Source organism: Aquila chrysaetos, chromosome 6 (genome assembly GCF_900496995.4).
Source record: "Aquila chrysaetos chrysaetos chromosome 6, bAquChr1.4, whole genome shotgun sequence".
Classification (NCBI taxonomy): domain Eukaryota; kingdom Metazoa; phylum Chordata; class Aves; order Accipitriformes; family Accipitridae; genus Aquila; species Aquila chrysaetos.
In genome coordinates, this window is record NC_044009.1 from 48,040,441 (window position 1) to 48,059,154 (window position 18,714).

An 18,714-nucleotide genomic window follows, 5' to 3' on the forward strand; every position below is an offset into this window, starting at 1 on the left:
TAGACACAAATACTCACTTTCTACCTATACAAAGTCCGTACAATTAGCAATCTTTGAAATTACAGGTGCTAAAAATGAAAAAAAAAAAAAAAAAGGTTATAATCTCCCAAAACCTTATACTTGATACTTTAAAACTTGCACATATGTACACCAATTCTGAGGTTTGTAAACACTCAGGCAGAAGCCAATTTTGAAGAAAAGGTTTTTCAAATTGAGATACTATAGGAAAGTTTCTCTCTGTTAACTATATTACAACTAAGGAAGTAATTTACAAATACTTAATTCATTCAAGGTTCAACACCTTTTCATTGCTTAATTTTCATGCCCCTGTAAGATGAAGCAACGAAGTGCTCAACTTTTGTTTTTACAGTACAAAGCATCAAAGAACTCCACACAGTTAAGGACTAATCTCAGCTCAGAGAAGCTTCTGTACTTCCTAAACTGGACTATCAGATTCCACTTTTATAGTTTCATTATACTGAAATTCTCATCTTCAAAGAATGAAGTGGGAAAATGGTAGGCACCTCTGGGTTTTAAGAGCTCTGAAGGATAGGAAAACCTGCATGAGGCAATCAGATACCCAGGGAACTGCGAAGCTTGCATTTCCTCTGGGCAGTGGGAACCAAAAGCAGCTGTTAAGTCTGACAAATTCTTAAATGTTTTATTTTAAAGCTCACAGAAGTAAACCAGCTTAGTGCTTAGCCAGATTAGTGCTTCAATGCTTGCTTAATCATTTACTGTGCATAACATTTGTGAATGCTGCAGTGCTAAATTGGCTAAGCTCTAAAGACAGTTTACATAATCAAGCATTAAACTTCAAAAAGATAAGCAAGGTCATTGCTGCCCCTAGCGCCAGGAAGAGCTCCCAAGTACTGTAAGATTTCTGGCCTAGTTAGCATGTTTTCAAAGTTCTTACTAGGACTCCCTTGATAATTATAAAAGCCCATTTCTCTATTGAAATGCAGAGGAACTTTCCAAGAGAAATGTAGCAGATGTTCTCTTTTCCTGAAAAATCTTTAAGATTCATAACAAAGAAAGAAAAAAAAAATTGTTGTAAGAAGTGTTAACACTAAGACCTAAATACATGTAAACTCCCATTTCATGGAATAAACACTCCTTGGTTTAACATACAGCCTGTCAATAATTAGTCTAAGATTGTTCTCTTTGTCCTCAAGTTGTATCTAGTGCAGAGCACAGAACACTGCAGTCTATCTCATACAATAATATCTCTTTATGATACAAGATCCACCCATTCTGACAAGATAATTATTTGCTGGGTCTTGTGAAATCTGTGTCGCATTTTCTGATATATTTTGTAACAGGTAATTTAAGGTCCAAAAAACATATTCTCAGAAAAAACTCACAGCAAGCTAGCCTTATCCTCAAAGGTCACAGAAACAGGTGAAAAAATACTTGGCTTACAATAACTACCACTTTAGAATGCATTACTCACATGATTCCCGTTTAGACTTTTTTCTCTGCTCCATGAGTATGTATTTTATGGTCATCGTATCTGTGCCTTTATCTTTCTCCATTTGAAAACAAAGGATAGAATAAACTCAACCATCCCTTTGTTAACTCTGACAATACAAAGTGTCTTAAAAGGACAAAGGAAAATGGACCATGAAATCCATATGAACAGTACGTCTTCAAGAAACACAGTTATCACAAGATATAAAACTAATCTTTCTCATTTAAGTGCTTATCAACATGGACTACAGTTTCTCATATCAAAAGGCTAGAAGGGATTACAGTTTCACCTCTTCTAAACCCCAACCACTGAACTTCCCTGAGTTGCCCTTATTAAGAGAATTATTTTGCAATGGTTAAATTTTATCTTCCAGAAATATTTCTAGTCTTGTGCTGAAGCATGAAGACAAGCAAAATTTATTTGGTGGTTTGTTCCAGGAGAAGGGGGGAGGCAGGGAAAAGATTCTGATTACAGACAAATTGATCATTAGGTAGGACTTTTGCAAAAGTCTCCAAGCACCCTTTGGAGAACCTACAGGCATGCTTCATCCATTTCAGACACCAAGAATTCTATCACTTCTTTGTCAAATCCACAGAAACTTTTCTACAACTTGATTTTGGTTTGATAATCCCATTTTGAGTGAAGCTCCTGAGAAGAGGAAGTGACAAACAGCATTACCTAAGGAGAAAAATCTTCCTCCTACATAATTTAAATACCTTGGAATGTTTTTCCCAAAGCACATTTCTTATTGCTTGAATATTTATGTATCATCTGTACTTCGAACAGACACGTTCTCAAAAGTAGTACGATACCAGGTTTACACAACGTCACTGTCACTTTTGGAGCTTGCCTCGGATATTTAACTGGTACCAAATTTTTATAAATTTTCATCCACAAATGGAGATGGTAAAACTATCAGGCATGAAAGCCCACAGAATGTCCAGTAGCACTTGACTTCTAACACTTTCACTGTAATACCTAGAGAGTCAGACATGCTCCTTAAACAGTCATGAACGCATTCAGCTGTCTAAAACTAGCAGTGGTGATGCTCTGTTGAACGGGAAAGAGAATTTGTTGTATGAAACTGCTCTTCGCTGGTAGCAGCTGTGGCTTTGTGACAAATTTCCTTCTTCTCTAGGTTCACATATCCTCAGGGGAAGACATTAACTCCACGAATATAAAAGCATTTGAAGCTGATTTTACCCACTCAGGCAAGAGAAATCCATAGGCTGGAGACCAAGGCAATGGACACCAAAGACAGCATGACTAGAATTTTGCAGATATCTTTTGAAATTTAGTGACAGGAGGACATCTTCTGAGAAAGAAAAATTCTGAAACTTTCAGGTTGAAAGAGAAAATTGAGCAAGGTTTGACCACTGCAGTCAGGTTAGGGCTAAGAGAGACACATTGGCTATTATTTACTTCTTTCCTTTGAAAGATCCAGAAAGAAGAGTAAGAAGATAATTGTGTGAGAACGAAATAGCAGGATAGCAGCACAGGGAATAACATCAAGAGGAGTATGGCGTTTTGCTTCATCTGTCAGAGAAACAGACTGTCAGCAGGAATCCAGCTGGCACTCGGGGGTATGTGTATGCAAGTACTGCTTAGGTGAGCAGGTTACAACTGTCCTGTGTTTGTTACAAAACCCATGGAAGTTAATGCTGAGATTAATGGGCATGTTTACAGCTCTCACAGCTACTGCTGTAGTCTCTCCAATCTACCATCTCAAATAACTGCCATTGAATTGTTCATTACCTATTTATAACTTACTATTCATGAATACAAGGGCTAGAAAACTTTTTTCTTTGTTTGCTCTTGTTTTATTTCACAACGAAGCTTCAATCTGAAAATAAAGTAGTTATTTCATGAACTGTGGTTTGGAGAAAACCTGGAGGCACACAGCATGAGATAAAAGCCTAAAAAAGCCCAAAGCATGAAGTTTTACCAGGATAGCAGCAGTTCTGAGGATTGGGTAAAACTTGTGGAAGGGAGCTCAATTACAGAGTTTCATCTCAAAAAAACCCAACCCCAACACACTGATACTGAGTATTTCATATATTCGAATTAAAGTGAAAGATCTTTAGTCATACCATTTGGAATATGAGAACTATTCATCATAGTGTAAAAGGTTTTTTTTAAAACACTTTATAGGTAAAAGATACCAGCTTTTTAATTATCTGTCAGGTGAGAAGCAGAACACAGGGATAAAGATTACTTCATTACATTAAGTATTTCAAAAGTTATTATTTTACCCATCTACCAGGAAAGCCCCAAATTACATTTGCAATACTGGTCTCCTTATTGACTCATGCTGAGCAGACTAATGGGCATTTCCAGGCTTTCTCAGGCTGGAGAAAAGGCTGCTTTTAGCCACATTCTGACACATGGCACACAGGACATATGCCTTTCACTTTTAACAGCCAGGTTTCACTGGCTTTGTAACTTGGTCGAGAACATGTGTGCAAATATACACTAGAATACAGAATTGACAGGGCAGCCTCTGATTGTTGAGTCTGTTCCTAGAGCTTCTGTTTTCATTTGACATTTTTTCCATGGACCTGTATTACTGCATATTTTAAAAAATATTCATAATGGAGAAGGAATACGAAAAGCAACTTTTAAAATACTGATAAAAAGGAAAGAATGTATCAATAAAGGTTGCAAAAATGTTTTAAAGTACAGGTTTTACCTAATTACACATAACATGCAAAGCACCTTCAATTTAAAAATTATCAAAAAGAAAAAAACAAGTTAAAAAAACCCAGCTATTGACCAACCTTTATGTCTGTGAGATCCATCCATGTCAGAAAACTCAATATGATTTTCATCAGCCCAATACAGTCTGTGGTTGACATAATCTATTGTAAGAGCCATAGGTCTAGATATCTGTGTTTCTATGACAACTGTTTGACTGGAGCCATCCATACCAACACGGCCAATGTGAGGATACTCACAGCAATCAATCCAGTATAAGTATCTATAAAACAAAATACAACAGCTGCTTTGTTTAGAGATGCAAAAATAATAAGAGTAAATAATTAATTTATTTAGTTGAGCTCAAGAATAAATCAGTGATTATTTGATAATATTTCCATTTTCCAGATAGATTTTTGGATTTTTCTAGACCTGTCTGTAAATGAGTGTGCTAAATGTAAAGGGTTTGAATAGGACAGTCCTCATGTTAGATGTGATTTCATCAAATTAATTATGGACCAGTAAAAAATGCATTTAAACTGCTTAGTCTTGATACCTTAGGATTTGAAGTACCGCCCAGATTGGACTTCATGAATCTCATACCCTACAAAAATGGCATCACTACTAAACTTATGACAAATATTCCTTTCTTTTTTTTTAACACATATTACAAAACCTTGTTTTGTTGTTAACAGTAATACGATGCAAATCGTATCACTTCAGGAAGTACTAGTTCGAAAACATTAGAACAGTTTCTCACATGAAGGGCTTAAAAGTGGGTAAAGCACTGAGAGAGACTGTTGGAAAGCTGAGTAGCAATTTTCTCCTCAATATGCTATTTAGCCAGAATACAGAGCATGTTTTTCAAAAAAAAAAGAAAAAGTCCTATTATTCGGTACATGGATGCATGTTGCTAATGTTGTATGCCATTACTTAGAACCTCAGGACAGATCTTTCCAGCTGGGAAAGGTTTTGGACAGGCTTTAAAAACCCAGATGCAGCTCACGTTCTTAATAGCCACTTGGAACGCTATTTGTGTGCAGGAGAAAATGGTGGCCCTAAGAAGAGCTACAGGTATCCTACAAAGCACAGGTGCAATATGCTGGCACTGAGCCTGCTCCACATAAGCAGCAGAGAAAGGGAACTTTCTCCACTGACTCCAACTGAAAACTTTTCCTTTGGAAACATATCATTACTATTGTATGGCATCAGCAATATAGTTGATGTAGCATTTCTCATTTGTGAGAAAAAAACCCAAAGATACGATTAATACTACTTCAAACAGTAACTCTGAAATTGAAATGCAAACACAGTTTTTATTTCCAGCAGCTTTCATATTAAAATAAACAAAGATATTTATTTTTTAAAAAAAAGAAAAAAAAAAAAAAAGAGCTTGGCCTTGGAAAGCTAAGTCTGTACACATACTGTCCACTGAGCAGAAGCACAGTAAAGTTTATTATGCCTGTGCATATCTAAACCTTCCTGGATGACTCAGACTCTCTGTACAAACTTTGCAGAGTTGATTTTTGCATACACAGGGAACATATCCTGGATGTCCAGGCAACCACAGACAGATACCATGTATTGGTATCTCGAATACATTTAAGAAATGTCTACGATCCTCCCTGCCAAATTTTATGGGGAAGAAAGGGTACAGTTACAGGAAAATTCAATGCTAGTTCTAAGAATTGGTAGAAAATGGTTTTTCTATTTAAAATAGTACAGTAGATAGGTTAAACTTCTTAACTAGGAAATACACTGCTTTTCTTTGTTCAGGTGGAGCCCAGACCAACTCAACAATTTTCTCCTGTCACTGGCACTTGAGATGATTACTTGAACCTTAGGATTTAGAGATGGAAAAGAATCATTAATTGGCCATGATACTATAGGAGTGTTATAAGACACTACAATAGTTTTATTCATCCAGTTTATGCAAATGTATCCTAATGTTCCACAAAACAGAAAGTATTACATACGGAATCCAGATCCGAAAAGACATAGGGCAAACTTTCCATAGTCTGTATTTTATTTATTCAGGAACTAGATAATAATTTAAGTATTACTATTCAAAAGTATCATTTTTCTTGAAGATTATATGCAGCATAAATATTTATTTAAGAGAATACATTTGGTTAGAAATTCACCAGGTTTTAATGACTTTCAATTAAATGTACACTGATGTTTTAGTGGGTAGTGTTAATATAGATGATGGTTTACTGGTGAATAGAGAGGCCTCTGTTTATGAGGCATTAACTGCATATTGAGCCATGTAGACCCAGTGAGCAGTGGCTGTGGCACTACACATATTGTCACATGAACAGGAAATACCTCAATGTTTTTATGCATTTTCTGTTTCAAGAATATAAAATCTTTCTTCTTCTATCATCTGAATTAGATGCTGGCATGAAGTGGTTAGGTGGTTTATTTGAGTCTAATGCTGATTTGGTTTTGATCAAATTGAAATGGCTGGAAAGTTTCTGTTTGGAAAAAAAAACCACCCCACCAACCAAACAGGAAAAAAAAAAAAAAGGGCTTGTATCTCTTGGGGTTGGACAAGTTGACCTTCAGTGGTCCTTTCCAACCTCAACTATTCTGTGATTCTGTGAAAATCAAATACTAAATAAGTTTGTTAATGGAAAGATGATTTCTTTTCTTTCTTTCTTTCTTTCTTTCTAAAATTCATAGTATTAGGTTAATTTTCTCAAGGACATCAATTTTATGGGGAAAAAATATAATCTTTTAAAATTATAGTATAACTGTGAAAAAAAATGTCCATGGTTCCTACAGCTCACACCAGTCAAGAAATCAAAAATGGTGGTGGCGCTCAAAACTGGACTCAGAATACCAGCACAAATTTATATTAATAAATAAATCATAAGTCATGCAATAATTAATAAAATTAGCAATTAAAGGTACCAGTTAACAAACTACTTTAACTAAGCAGTTCTCACTTCTTATCGTTGTTGCAATAAATTTTTCAAGCATGTTGATAATTCCAAATTTCTGAAAACTAAAGTTAGAAACTAAGTCTCTTAAAATAAACTCCATGTAGTCTAATAATTAATCAGTCCAGTTATTAGACATGTGTGAAAATCAAAACTTGAATTTTAAAAAGGCAAAGGCTATCTTCAAATTATGCGGGGTTAAACACTGTCACTCTTCGATTAACATGCAAAAACTATCAGAAAAAAGTCTTCAAATATGTGGTAGTTGAATGGCCTAAATTATTTTGGAAACTAGTAACACAAAAGAGTGCTAACAAGACAGTTCACTTCGGTGAATAAATGAAACAAAATGTAAGAATTGTCTTCCATGTAAGATGAACTTTTTGTTATTTAGTAACACACTTCTTAAAAAAGATAGGGATATTTTTTGAAATATCTGCTTTCCTCCTACCAAAAGAAAACATTTACAGAACATTAAATATAACAAAACATGGTTTAGTACCTGCATTTATCTTTCTATTATACCAATTTTATATGTAATGATGATATAGTAAGCATTGGTAATGCATTTTAGACTACTGATATCCAGTGTAGCTGAAAGTTAGATAATAAAAAACTAATTAGTATTTCCTATCTTTGTTTTTTATACACATATTTAAATATAAAATTATGATTAAATATGAATTAGTGCAAAATGGCTGCTTCATACCCAGCTTGAGGATCTAAGGACAGATCTCTAGGAAACTTCACTCTTTTGCTCACAAGGACGGTAGGGTATAAGCCATTGAGTTTAGACACCTCAATAATTCTCTTTTCAGTATCAGACCAATAGAGATTCTTCCCAATCCAATCGACAGCCAATGCATTGGGAACAGCTGTATTGTGGACTACCTAGAAAAGCAAAAATTACATAAATTATTCATCTAAATACTGGGAAAAGGAACAACAATTCAAGAGTTACTAATACCAAAATACTGAGAAGTTGGATATATGATACAGTCACATACAACATGCGAAAAATAGGTCTCGTTCCCTGTTAAACACTGACACTTCTGAAGTAATGACACTTCTTAAGTAACTAAGAAAACGTGACACTTTCCTTATAGTAAGGGAGAATGGAGAATACCATGAGGTTATATATATATATCAAATCTTCAACTTCCCTGCATTATGCACTAACTTTTAAGAAGTCTGTATCTTTCATTTTTCATCTTAAGTTTCTAATTTTCCTTTTGTTTTCATTTTAAAAAAAAATAAAAATTTTTCCCTTTACTGTTCTGTTTATTGTTCACAGAACCGAATGGAGATGAGGCTTCTCCCTCCATAGCATGCCGTCAAACAAATCTGCTTATTAGCTCACCATTTCTCTCACCAGTCTACATCAGCATATATTTCATTTTAATATCACAGTAGTGCCTGCCATAAGTCATCGTGACAGATAGACCATAAAGGCACTCAACTCGGGCAAAAAGATTACCTAGTTGGAAAGTAAATACCGTGCTCTTATTTCCAACATTCATGTGGCAGAAGAAAGAGGAACTTTCTAAGAATTAGTTACATTTCAAAAGGACAACATTATTAAGGAATAAACTGAGAGACGGAAGCAATTTACTGACCTACTGGAAAGCCTATGCTCTACTGACAGGGATGTGTTATTCTCAAGGTTTTTGATGACTTGAGTAATTCTGAGACTTGAAGAAATGCCTCTAAATATACACGATTACAAATCTCATCATGATTGTATGACTCGATCTTGCTTGGCTGGGAGTACTTCATGTTAAGTGTTGAGTGACATTTGAATATTCCCAATCATTAGAGTCCAGCTTCTAAGCTTAAAAATTCTATTCCTGATAAGGTCTATTCTGACCTATTCTATTCCTGATTACATCCTGATTAGGTCTGTGCAACTAGAACTTAAGGGGTGGGGGGGGAATCAGAGAGCAGTACTTGAAAATATTTGAGATTTCCTAAGTACTAATAATGGGTTTATTACTGTAGTGTACATTCTAATTTACTGTCATCTTCACCACCAAAAGCATGCGCAATAGAGTATAAACTTTAGATGTAAACCTGATTATATATATAACTGAATGTGTTATTTTTAATTTTATTTACCATTTGAGGATACTGAAAAGCCTTCAAGACAAGAAGGGATACTGTGAGATACTTTAAACCAATTTTACAGTCATGAATATGTAAAAGCACCCTTTCAGGTTAGTATGTTATTTATCACCTCATAAAATGTTTTTCAAATTAAAACCAGGCATGCACCAATTTTTTAATATGAATAAAACACTTTATTTTCTAATTCCTTAGCACTACCAGCTTCACTGTTTTATAAATGTGTAATTGCAGCAACCGCTGCACTGCAACACGGGACACTTCACGTAGAAATGGATAGGTCTGCTACACTATGTAGAAGCATCAACCAAAGTAATTAGACTCTCTTTTCTGATGACTTTTCCTTTGGAGAGTCACTTTAAGCTCACCAAGATCACCAGTGTGACATTTAATGTACACAATCCAGCTTACTACAGCATTTTCCAGTAACAGATTTCATTTGAATGTACAATACTATACCTAAACCACCATGTTAATGTTTGAACACATCTATGTGAAAATTTGTTGCTTCAGTTGTATAAATATCTCCTCCGTGATCAGATGCAGAAGAAAAATGAGATGTCATCAGGTTTCCCAGAGCAAGAAAGCTAGAGTTGGTATGCTATCTTCTAAAAGGGAAATCCTAGCTAATGTATCAAATAGTATCATTTACACTAACAGTATATTTATTTATAGTAAATAGTAAAACAAGAAGTATGAAGGAAATGAAATAAGAAATTCATACTTCAGGGGAAAAGGCTGTCAACCATAAAACCTCTCTTTCGTGACAAAAAAAAATTTAAAATATTTAAACAGGTTTGCTGGGAAACTAATTATTTGTAAAATCAATTATTAAATATATGCTATAGTAACCTATTAAAATCTAAGTCAAAGAGACATAAAGTTATCATTTGGCACTGGATAAAAGACAGCTACAATGTATAATTCTTTTGCACATAATCTTAGCTTTCAGAGGCCAAACCCGGGCCAAGTTTTTCAGCGAAAAAGCCAAATATTCTTATGAAAATTAAATGTACTTGTTTTCAAAATTTTTGCTTTGAATTTGGCATCCTATTTGAGTAAAATCTCCATCAACATAACACTCATTCTGTAAACTGCAAAATATTAATGAAGGAAAAAAAGAAATATCCTGCATGCTCCCAACCTGATTTTCTTCTACTGTTTGTTCAAATTTCTGAAACCTTTCCTTAAAAAATGAAAATATTATTAAATCATTAGAAAGCAATAGGCATTTTTTTATACTCTCCCACCTGGCAGTTACAACTTTTTCACTGGGAAAAATTCTTTGTTCTTGAAATAGTTAAGATTAGAAAGAAAGTCTGGGGTCATCCCCAGTCCTGAAAACATTCCCTAAAATAACAAAATACAGATTCATCCAGAATGGACAAGAAGCTGAATAGGATGCTTTGCAAAATGTTTAAAGGCAATAAATATGATTCAAGTATTTAATGGGTTTTGAATGCTACACTTGCCTGTGTCCTATTTTTTCCAGGAAAAATCTTTGTAGGCACTCACTAGAACTTTTGAGTGCATGCTGGATTTTAGCTTTACCCCAATGGAATTACAGTGCCATAACTTACACTCACCCATTTTTTTTTTTTTTAAGTTCTAAGAACAATTATTTCAGTGTGAAGGATGTAAACAAGGTTCACTGATGTCAGTCAGTTTCAAACCTTAACCCTCAAAAAGACTAAACTCAGTGTGCTCTGAAGATGTGTCAGTCCATGGACTAAGCTGCAAATGAAAAATAGAATTATTTTGTCTCTGCATAATTTACTGGTGTACAATGAGGGAACAAAATTCACAGAATATGTTACTGCTCATTTGTTCCATGTTTAAGAGGGTCAGACATAAGAGAATAAGCAAAGAAGAATTCCTTACTGTTTATCACAAATTCTGGAAAAATGTTCCTGTAATTCAACAATTGTGCTTAACAGTGGATTTGTGAACTTATTCCACTACAGAAGCAAAACAGGCTGTGCAGAAATGGGAGCGCAGCTTTACCCTGGATTATTCACAGCAAAGACACTGAGTTATTTTCATTATCAGTGCAGTGGAGATGAGACAAAACCAAACTGAAGATCACAGAAAATAGTATATAAAGAAATAACACATCAGTGTATTTACACGGCTGACACCTAATTATACCTATTTTTGTTTTGGTGTCCTGTAAACCACACTGAACTGCCAATTCAGTCAACTGTCAATTAAGTCATAAGGAATTTAGCTGATAAATACAGTCCTCTGAGTCCCTATCTCTACTTCAAATAAGATACAAATGCAATTAAATTTTACTAGGACTTGCTAGCTCATGCTGTGTTTGTATGCATATACCAAAACCTCACAATCTGGGTTAAAAGCATGAAGGAGCATTTCCCAAAATACTCAAAAAATTTAATTCTAGTAGTGACATTATTAATCCCAAATTACCTTGATGTCACTTCCATTTAAACACATTCTGTTTATGCGACTGCCATTTGGTCTGCTGGAATCAATCCAATAGATGAACTCTTCTCTATAGTCAAAGTCTATTGCAATCACATTGTTCAGCCCCTAAAAACAGAAAAAAAAAAAAAGTCTATTTATTCAAATGTTTGACTACAGACTGTCAGATAGCATTCGGAATGCAAAATACATTGCATGTAATATTCAAAATGCTTTATTTTACTGACTGCATGTTTTTGAAGTCCCTCTCTCATTTTTCCATACATTACTTGTAAACAGTCAGAATAAGATAAAAATTGTAACAGAAATAAATATGGTGACAAAGAACTATCTCACTTCAAAAATAGAGATGACGTTATGAAACTAAATGGAAGATTCTGTATTTTTCTTTCCTATTATTAAAATGAACTTTAGTAGTAAATACTTTAACTTCTGCTCAATTTCTCTGTTAATTACTACCTTTGGCATTACTTTGGCAAATGATGACATTCATTTCGTAACAATAAACTCAGAAATAGCATAAAATTTATTATCTTCACTTAATGAAAGCATTTCATTATTAATATAAATTAATCAGGAATTCAAAACTGTGCTGTTCCAAAAAGCATTAATTTTAATTCCTGAATAAGGAGGTTTTAAATTCTTAGATGCTATATTATAGGCACTGTGTACATATATATATGTGTATACACACACACACACGCACAGAGGTAGTATATAGATAAAGTGTGAAAGTTAGAGATCCAGCAGGCATCTGGAAGTCTCCTCTAGCTCCAATTACTAAGCCAATACATTGTAAGAAAGAGTGGTGATCAGATCTGAGGTAGTCCTACAGGTTGGAAAGAGCAGTCATATAATAATGGCTTTTCATCCCAAATGGCAGATAAGAAAGAAAGGTGCTGCATTCAGATGATGGCTCTTATTTCCTTATCTGAGAATAGGAAAGCCTTGCCCCATAATCTGCTTATCATTCTGATATGTAGTGAAATCACAATTATTCTTAATACACAAAGATGTTGTTATCAGTCCAAGATGGAGCAGCAGTGGTAAAAAGAAGGGATGCAGTCTGCACTCCTTTTAAAACCACAGGATCAGTTAATCAATTCCTTTATCAGCCCAATGACATTCTATTCTCAGGTAGATCAGCAACTTCCCTCGTTAATGTCATTCATGGTTGCAGAGGGGATGTGCTGGACTAGCCAACTCTAAAATAAACAACTAAGAACAACAATATTTAATTGTACAGAAAGTGATACACTGCTTATCTGCCATCTGCCAACTACTGCAGTGTAATACTGTAAATCTATCTTTTGATCAAAATGTAGAGGAAAAGAGTGATTAGGCTGCGCAAACCACCATTAAAGAAAGCCTGAAACAATACAGTGTTGGAGGACCACTCTCATTTTCAAAAATCATGTATCCATACACACAGTGTTGTAACAAAACCAACTGCAGCTCTGTCAGTCATAACTGTGCTGCAAAACACTTCTCCTGTCTCTTTTTTTACTATTAGTATAAATGCATCTACGGATAAACCCCCACCCCAAATGTTTAACAAAGGAGACAACAGGTGAATGAATACAAAAAACTACCAAAAATTTGTAACATTGTAGAAATCAAAGTCAGTAATTTGTGAAAAATTAGCCTTATATCTACGTATTCTACAACACTGTAAAAGTTTCTTAAGTATCCAGACTAATAAATAGAATTGACTGCCTGCAAGTCTTGGGTGTCAAATGTTTTATTTTGGGTCAGTTTAGTTCCAATATTTATCAGAACATCAACTGGAGGTAAAATTATTTCTGTACATCTGCAATAGAGTTCTCTGTCCAGACAACATCTCCTCTTTGTGATCTACACGTCACGTTTAAGTCCTCCTAGCGTAATTCTTTGTCATTTCTCATGTAATCTGCTTTTAGAAGGAATAGGGAAGTTTTCAAATGGCATCAGCTGCATTAGTCTGTCATCTCAAACCTGTGGTTTTGTTTGTTTCTGTTACACACAGCACATGGTACCCTAGGCCGTGATTTGTGTTCCCTTGGTGCCCCAATTAATAAAAATCACAAATAATGAGGAAGAGGATTCTCTCTATCTACTCTGCCTATGGAAAACCTAAGGATTTTGATGACTAGGAGTGAAGGAGATGGAAGGCAAAGAACATACATGAGACACAATTCAAACAGTTGTACTGTTTATGTATATTTGAAGGAAAAAAAAAAGGGGGAGGAAAAAGCTGGCTTGTAGCAACTCAGAGAAGACTGAATGAGCTCCTACTTTCAGCTCCTTTACTCTGAGTTTATATGAACAACTGTTAGAATGGCAAAGCACAGATCAAATACACAGAGAAAGGTGGTTTTGCTCCTTTGCCAGAGCAGCTCTGGTATTTGCCTTCATCTAGTAGATGTGTAAGAAAGAGCTGATCCATCGTAACATTACAAGGACAAAAAGATGTCCTTATGAGGAAGACAGCCCACCTGTTCTGCTGGTATAGCTCCCTCTTTTGCTTTCAAATCTGGATGCTTTTAAAAATGCTGTATTTGTAGGATCAAAGGCCAGTAGGTTCAACAGCAGAGGTATTTATTAGACCAGTGAATTAATGTGATATGGAAAACACAGGTTCTCTTCAATGGCTGGAGCTACATGGTCTCTAATGTACTGAAGAGGAGTCCATTAAAGTCAAGACTGATGAAGCTCTGAGACAATCTGTCAGCACCAACCATAAAGAAAATTTACTGTTGCTCCCCTCTTTTCCCAGGCTTCTATTAATAGATATACCAGCAAAAGAGGAGAGAGGCAGTGAGATGTAAATGAGAGGTAGTCAGAAGGATTTCAGAAGAACAAACAGACTTTAACATAATGCTTGCTATGCTTAAATAAAGTCAATGTTTAATGCAAGATGGTTAATTTTGTAATTACTGTTGTGAAGACCTGAGCACCTCTCTTGTGACATTAAGATGCACAGCTTACTGACACAAGAAGTCACAAAAAGCCTAACGATATTGACTGGCAATAACTGATTTTCTAGTCTTTCTACAATTGATTAATTAGTACTCAAGGAAACAGATGTTTTTATTAAAACATATTTTGGAACTCTCATCTATGGTAAGTAACTACACTTAGGTGAAGCACAGAAGCAGAGCAGAAACTGCTAAAAATGACAGCTCTGTATTTACTGGGTGACTTTCTCTTTTTGTAGGTTTTTTCACATAAGTTTTTTTTTTTTCCCCGTTATAATTTAAAGTAATTATTAAAAAAATTAGATTTAGCCAAAGATATAAGTTCAAGTATTGTAATACTGTAAATCTTGGAATTGTCTCTCTAAATCAAAAAAATAGATTTGGATTATGACAGTAAGTAGCCCAAAGAATACATGGCCAAATAGTTTTTTGGAGCTTTTTTTTGGAAAACTGAAATATACAAATTGTGCAAAACATATTGTGATGGAAGAGGATCACAAATAACAATTTTTTTAGTACTTCAGAATGACTGACAAAACAACTGCCTGAGCCTTAATCATGTCAAATTCAGATAAAATAGTCAATTTAAAATATTATAAAAACTCTGAAGATACTGCAGTTGTTCTATGGTGCATACAATGCCAATTGTAGGATGATGTTTCTGTCAGTTGCACGCTTTAGAAAAGAATAAAAGTATTGAGTTAAACTTAGAGCATGGTACTATGATTATACCTGTTTCAACAAAGTGTAGTTGGATCCATCAGTGCTAATTTTTCTTATTTCATGATGATCAGCCAGAATTAAGAAAGGTTCCTCATCTAAACCCCGGGAGAAAGAATATATTAGACTAGCTTTTACGTTAATTTATGGAAAATCAGGAATACAATGCTGAAATACAGATGGTTTGAAAAATAAATGTTACATGCTCTGATCAATGTTATGGATGAAAGAAATATTTAAAACATTCAAATGTTCCAAGAAAGATCAATGATGCAGTATAAAAATGAACAAAGCAATCAATTAGTATATCTTTCAATGTAATTTAATTTTTTTGCCTTTGCAATATGGGAACCATACTGTATTTTATCCTAATTTAATGTCAGAGATTAAATTTGAAATATATTTCATACCACTTGTTTTAATTTCAACATTCACTTTCAAATTATCACTAAGACTACTATTTGTTTTGGTTGCAAACCAAGCATGTTTTGACCATTGCTTTTTAAGATTTCAATAATCTGAACAGTATAGACATAAAGAAAGAGCTATTTGGACAAAACTTGATTCTCTAATTCTGAACTGAAGCCAGATTTGGCTTTTTTACCCCTGGTTTTCTAGTTTATCAAAAAATATTCCTTCAGATACCCACTCATGCTATCACTTACTTTGAAACATCTCTGACACTGACGTACACAATAGCAAAAAAAAAAAAATTTAAAAAGCTGTCTTTATTTTAGCTCTATTAACAGAGATCTCAGCTACAATAAAAAAATAATTACTACTAATAATTAAAAATATATTAAAGGCTTGTATCTACTGCTCATACATTCTGGAATGTAATGTGTTGTCCAGCCTACTCTGCTCTTGTACTGAATGCATTGTACCACCTTGCTTGCATTTTATGTTCAACCCTTAGGACATTCTCCTGTTCTTAAATGATCCAAGGCACCATCCTCAGCACTGACTGTTAGTGCTTTGTGGAGAATGGCTGTCACGCTCTGCTCTGTCGTAGAGTTCAAGGCAATTTATGCAAGAAATCAGCATTAGGCCAAACATTCACAGGTTGGCACTTCCTCGCAGCACAACCATCCTTGCCACAGCACAAACAGCTTTGTCACGATCACTTTTGAAGTTTGATATATTACAACTCCAATAAACCTTACTATGATGTGTTCCAGCTGCCCTTCTTGTGCGAGTGATCTATGGCTTCTAAATGTATGAGTGGCTTGCAAGGTGTGAGATAGCAGTAAAGCAAAAACCAAATACTGTATTTCTGCCCTCTCCTGTGTTTCCTCTGATTACTCAGGGAAGCACCTGAGACAGGAATATGAGGCAGACAGAGGTTCCAGTCTCCTTGTCATTTAGAAAGAAAATAGAAGTTTTTTGATATTTAAAAACAAAACACAAACAACTTTGTGCAAGACTGGAATAAGGAGAAGTCTGCTCAAGCCGAAGATTGCCTGCACTATGAAGGAAATCCAGCAGAACACAGTAATGGGTTTTTTGTTTCTTTCCTGTTGACATTTGCTCTTCCTTTCACTGATCTAGCGAATCCCACTCACTGAAGCACATAAAAATAACATCAGTGGCATAGACAGAGAGGTGAGGAAATAACCAATGTTCCTATATATCTTGAACTTTACTGTGTATGATGTATAAGACTGGAGGATTTCATATGCTATAAGAATAGTAGATTTTGGAATTTCTATTATTTCTTCCTGTTCCTCTTTTTCATACCAGGAACCTTGAAGTACATTCTAATATTCTAAAGTTGATGAAATAACACAGCGGAAGTCTTTTAAACAATTATCAAAAACATACTATTATCATGTGACTCAGAAATAAAGTGATGTATTTTAACTTTCCTAATACTTTTTCTAATAAAGTTACTAATTCAAAGTTTCGTAATCCACTGCAACTATTCACTACAAATTATTTGAGCACAGTACATACTAAAAATAGAACTTATTATTACATTCAGACATTGAATCATATTCCTATTGTTTACTGAAGAGGTAGTGTGCTTCAAAGTAACTCTGTTTATCTTACCTAAAAGAGTAACAGACCACGGAGCTAAGGTATTTCACAAATTATTTTGGATACAGCTGTGGATTAAAAAGAAAAAGCGATACCTGAAAGGGATTTGCAGCCATTTAGGTTATCAGGCTGTATTTCATACCCATCTGCACACAAGCATTTGTAGGTTCCATATGTATTGATGCACTGCTGGCTACAGGGAAATCCAGATGAACATTCATCAATATCTATACATGTTTTGCCATCATCCTTCAGCAGGAATCCAGGCCAGCATTTGCACTGGGAAAGAAAAACAAATACATTAATTTTGAATTACTCTTTGATTCTGTTTGTTATCTTACGTACATCTGAATGTGTTAGCATCATAAACTTTTTCATGCAGTCTCATTTTTTCAAGTAACATCTTAATTACGTTGCTGTTTATACTGTTTACAGACAGGCAGACATACCTACATTTCTTTTCAACTATTGCTGGTGTGATCCCAAGTACCATTCCCTCCCAAATAACCCTGTAGAATGAGTAATTATTCTTTCTTCTTTAAATGAAGAAAAAGTAAAACACACCTTTTCAAAAATATGGAAAGGATTCTTCCATGAAAATAATGATGGATGGACCCTTTGGAGTTCTTTATTTTCAAGTACACATGTGCTTTTTGGTAAAGATATACAGTTTTTAACAATTTTTCTTGAAGCATTGATAACATCTAGTATTCTGTGTAACCAATACAGTAATGTGATCGAGAACCCTCGAAGCTGATTTTTATTGGAGTCTGATGATCACTGTGGTAAGCTTATCACATGCAGTGTGCATGATATGAAATACAACTGGGCAGAGGGCTTTTGAAATAGGGGGATAGTTTCATCAGCGGAAAACTTTGTATCATGTTCCCTCCTGTATTCTTTGCTGTACCCAACCTAGTCTCCAGCCCTCTAGTCTATGGCTTCTCGACTAGGACACTGTTTCAGAGGTTTGAATTACCTTTAGAGCTAAGCCACATTGGACAGATTTTATTTAGTTCTCAGTGGGTCAATATTCTATTAAAAAGATGAAACATTTGGGGGTGCAGTTAGGGTTACTTCAGAGTTAAAACCCTGAAAACATCTCTTTTCTATTCTCAGCTTCTATTTACAGGTTAGTGCAGGCAGTGGCCAGGGTTTACATAACACCCAAGAAGTATTCCTCTCTCTGTCTCAAGGCCAAAGAGCAGATTCAGGTGATTTAGAAAACACCATCACATGCAGACAACTAATAGCTTTATTATGCAACTAAGGTGATTATACTTAGTTTAAATATTTCTGTAAGTCTCTGACTTGGAAAAAAATC

The 18,714-nt window shown here is 34.8% G+C and overlaps 1 protein-coding gene across 8 annotated transcripts in view; it reads right to left on the reverse strand.

Annotated features, from left to right (window-relative positions):
• The window catches only part of LRP1B (LDL receptor related protein 1B), a 759,343-nt gene that overhangs the window by 108,081 nt on the left and 632,548 nt on the right, over window positions 1-18,714 (reverse strand). For all 8 annotated transcript variants that reach the window (XM_030018329.2, XM_030018325.2, XM_030018333.2 and 5 more), the window contains 5 exons: window positions 17,486-17,669; window positions 15,366-15,451; window positions 11,662-11,784; window positions 7,820-8,001; window positions 4,249-4,448 (listed from right to left, as the gene is read on the reverse strand). In XM_030018329.2, the coding sequence (XP_029874189.1) occupies window positions 4,249-4,448; window positions 7,820-8,001; window positions 11,662-11,784; window positions 15,366-15,451; window positions 17,486-17,669 (775 nt within the window). The remainder of the gene's footprint in view (window positions 1-4,248; window positions 4,449-7,819; window positions 8,002-11,661; window positions 11,785-15,365; window positions 15,452-17,485; window positions 17,670-18,714) is intronic.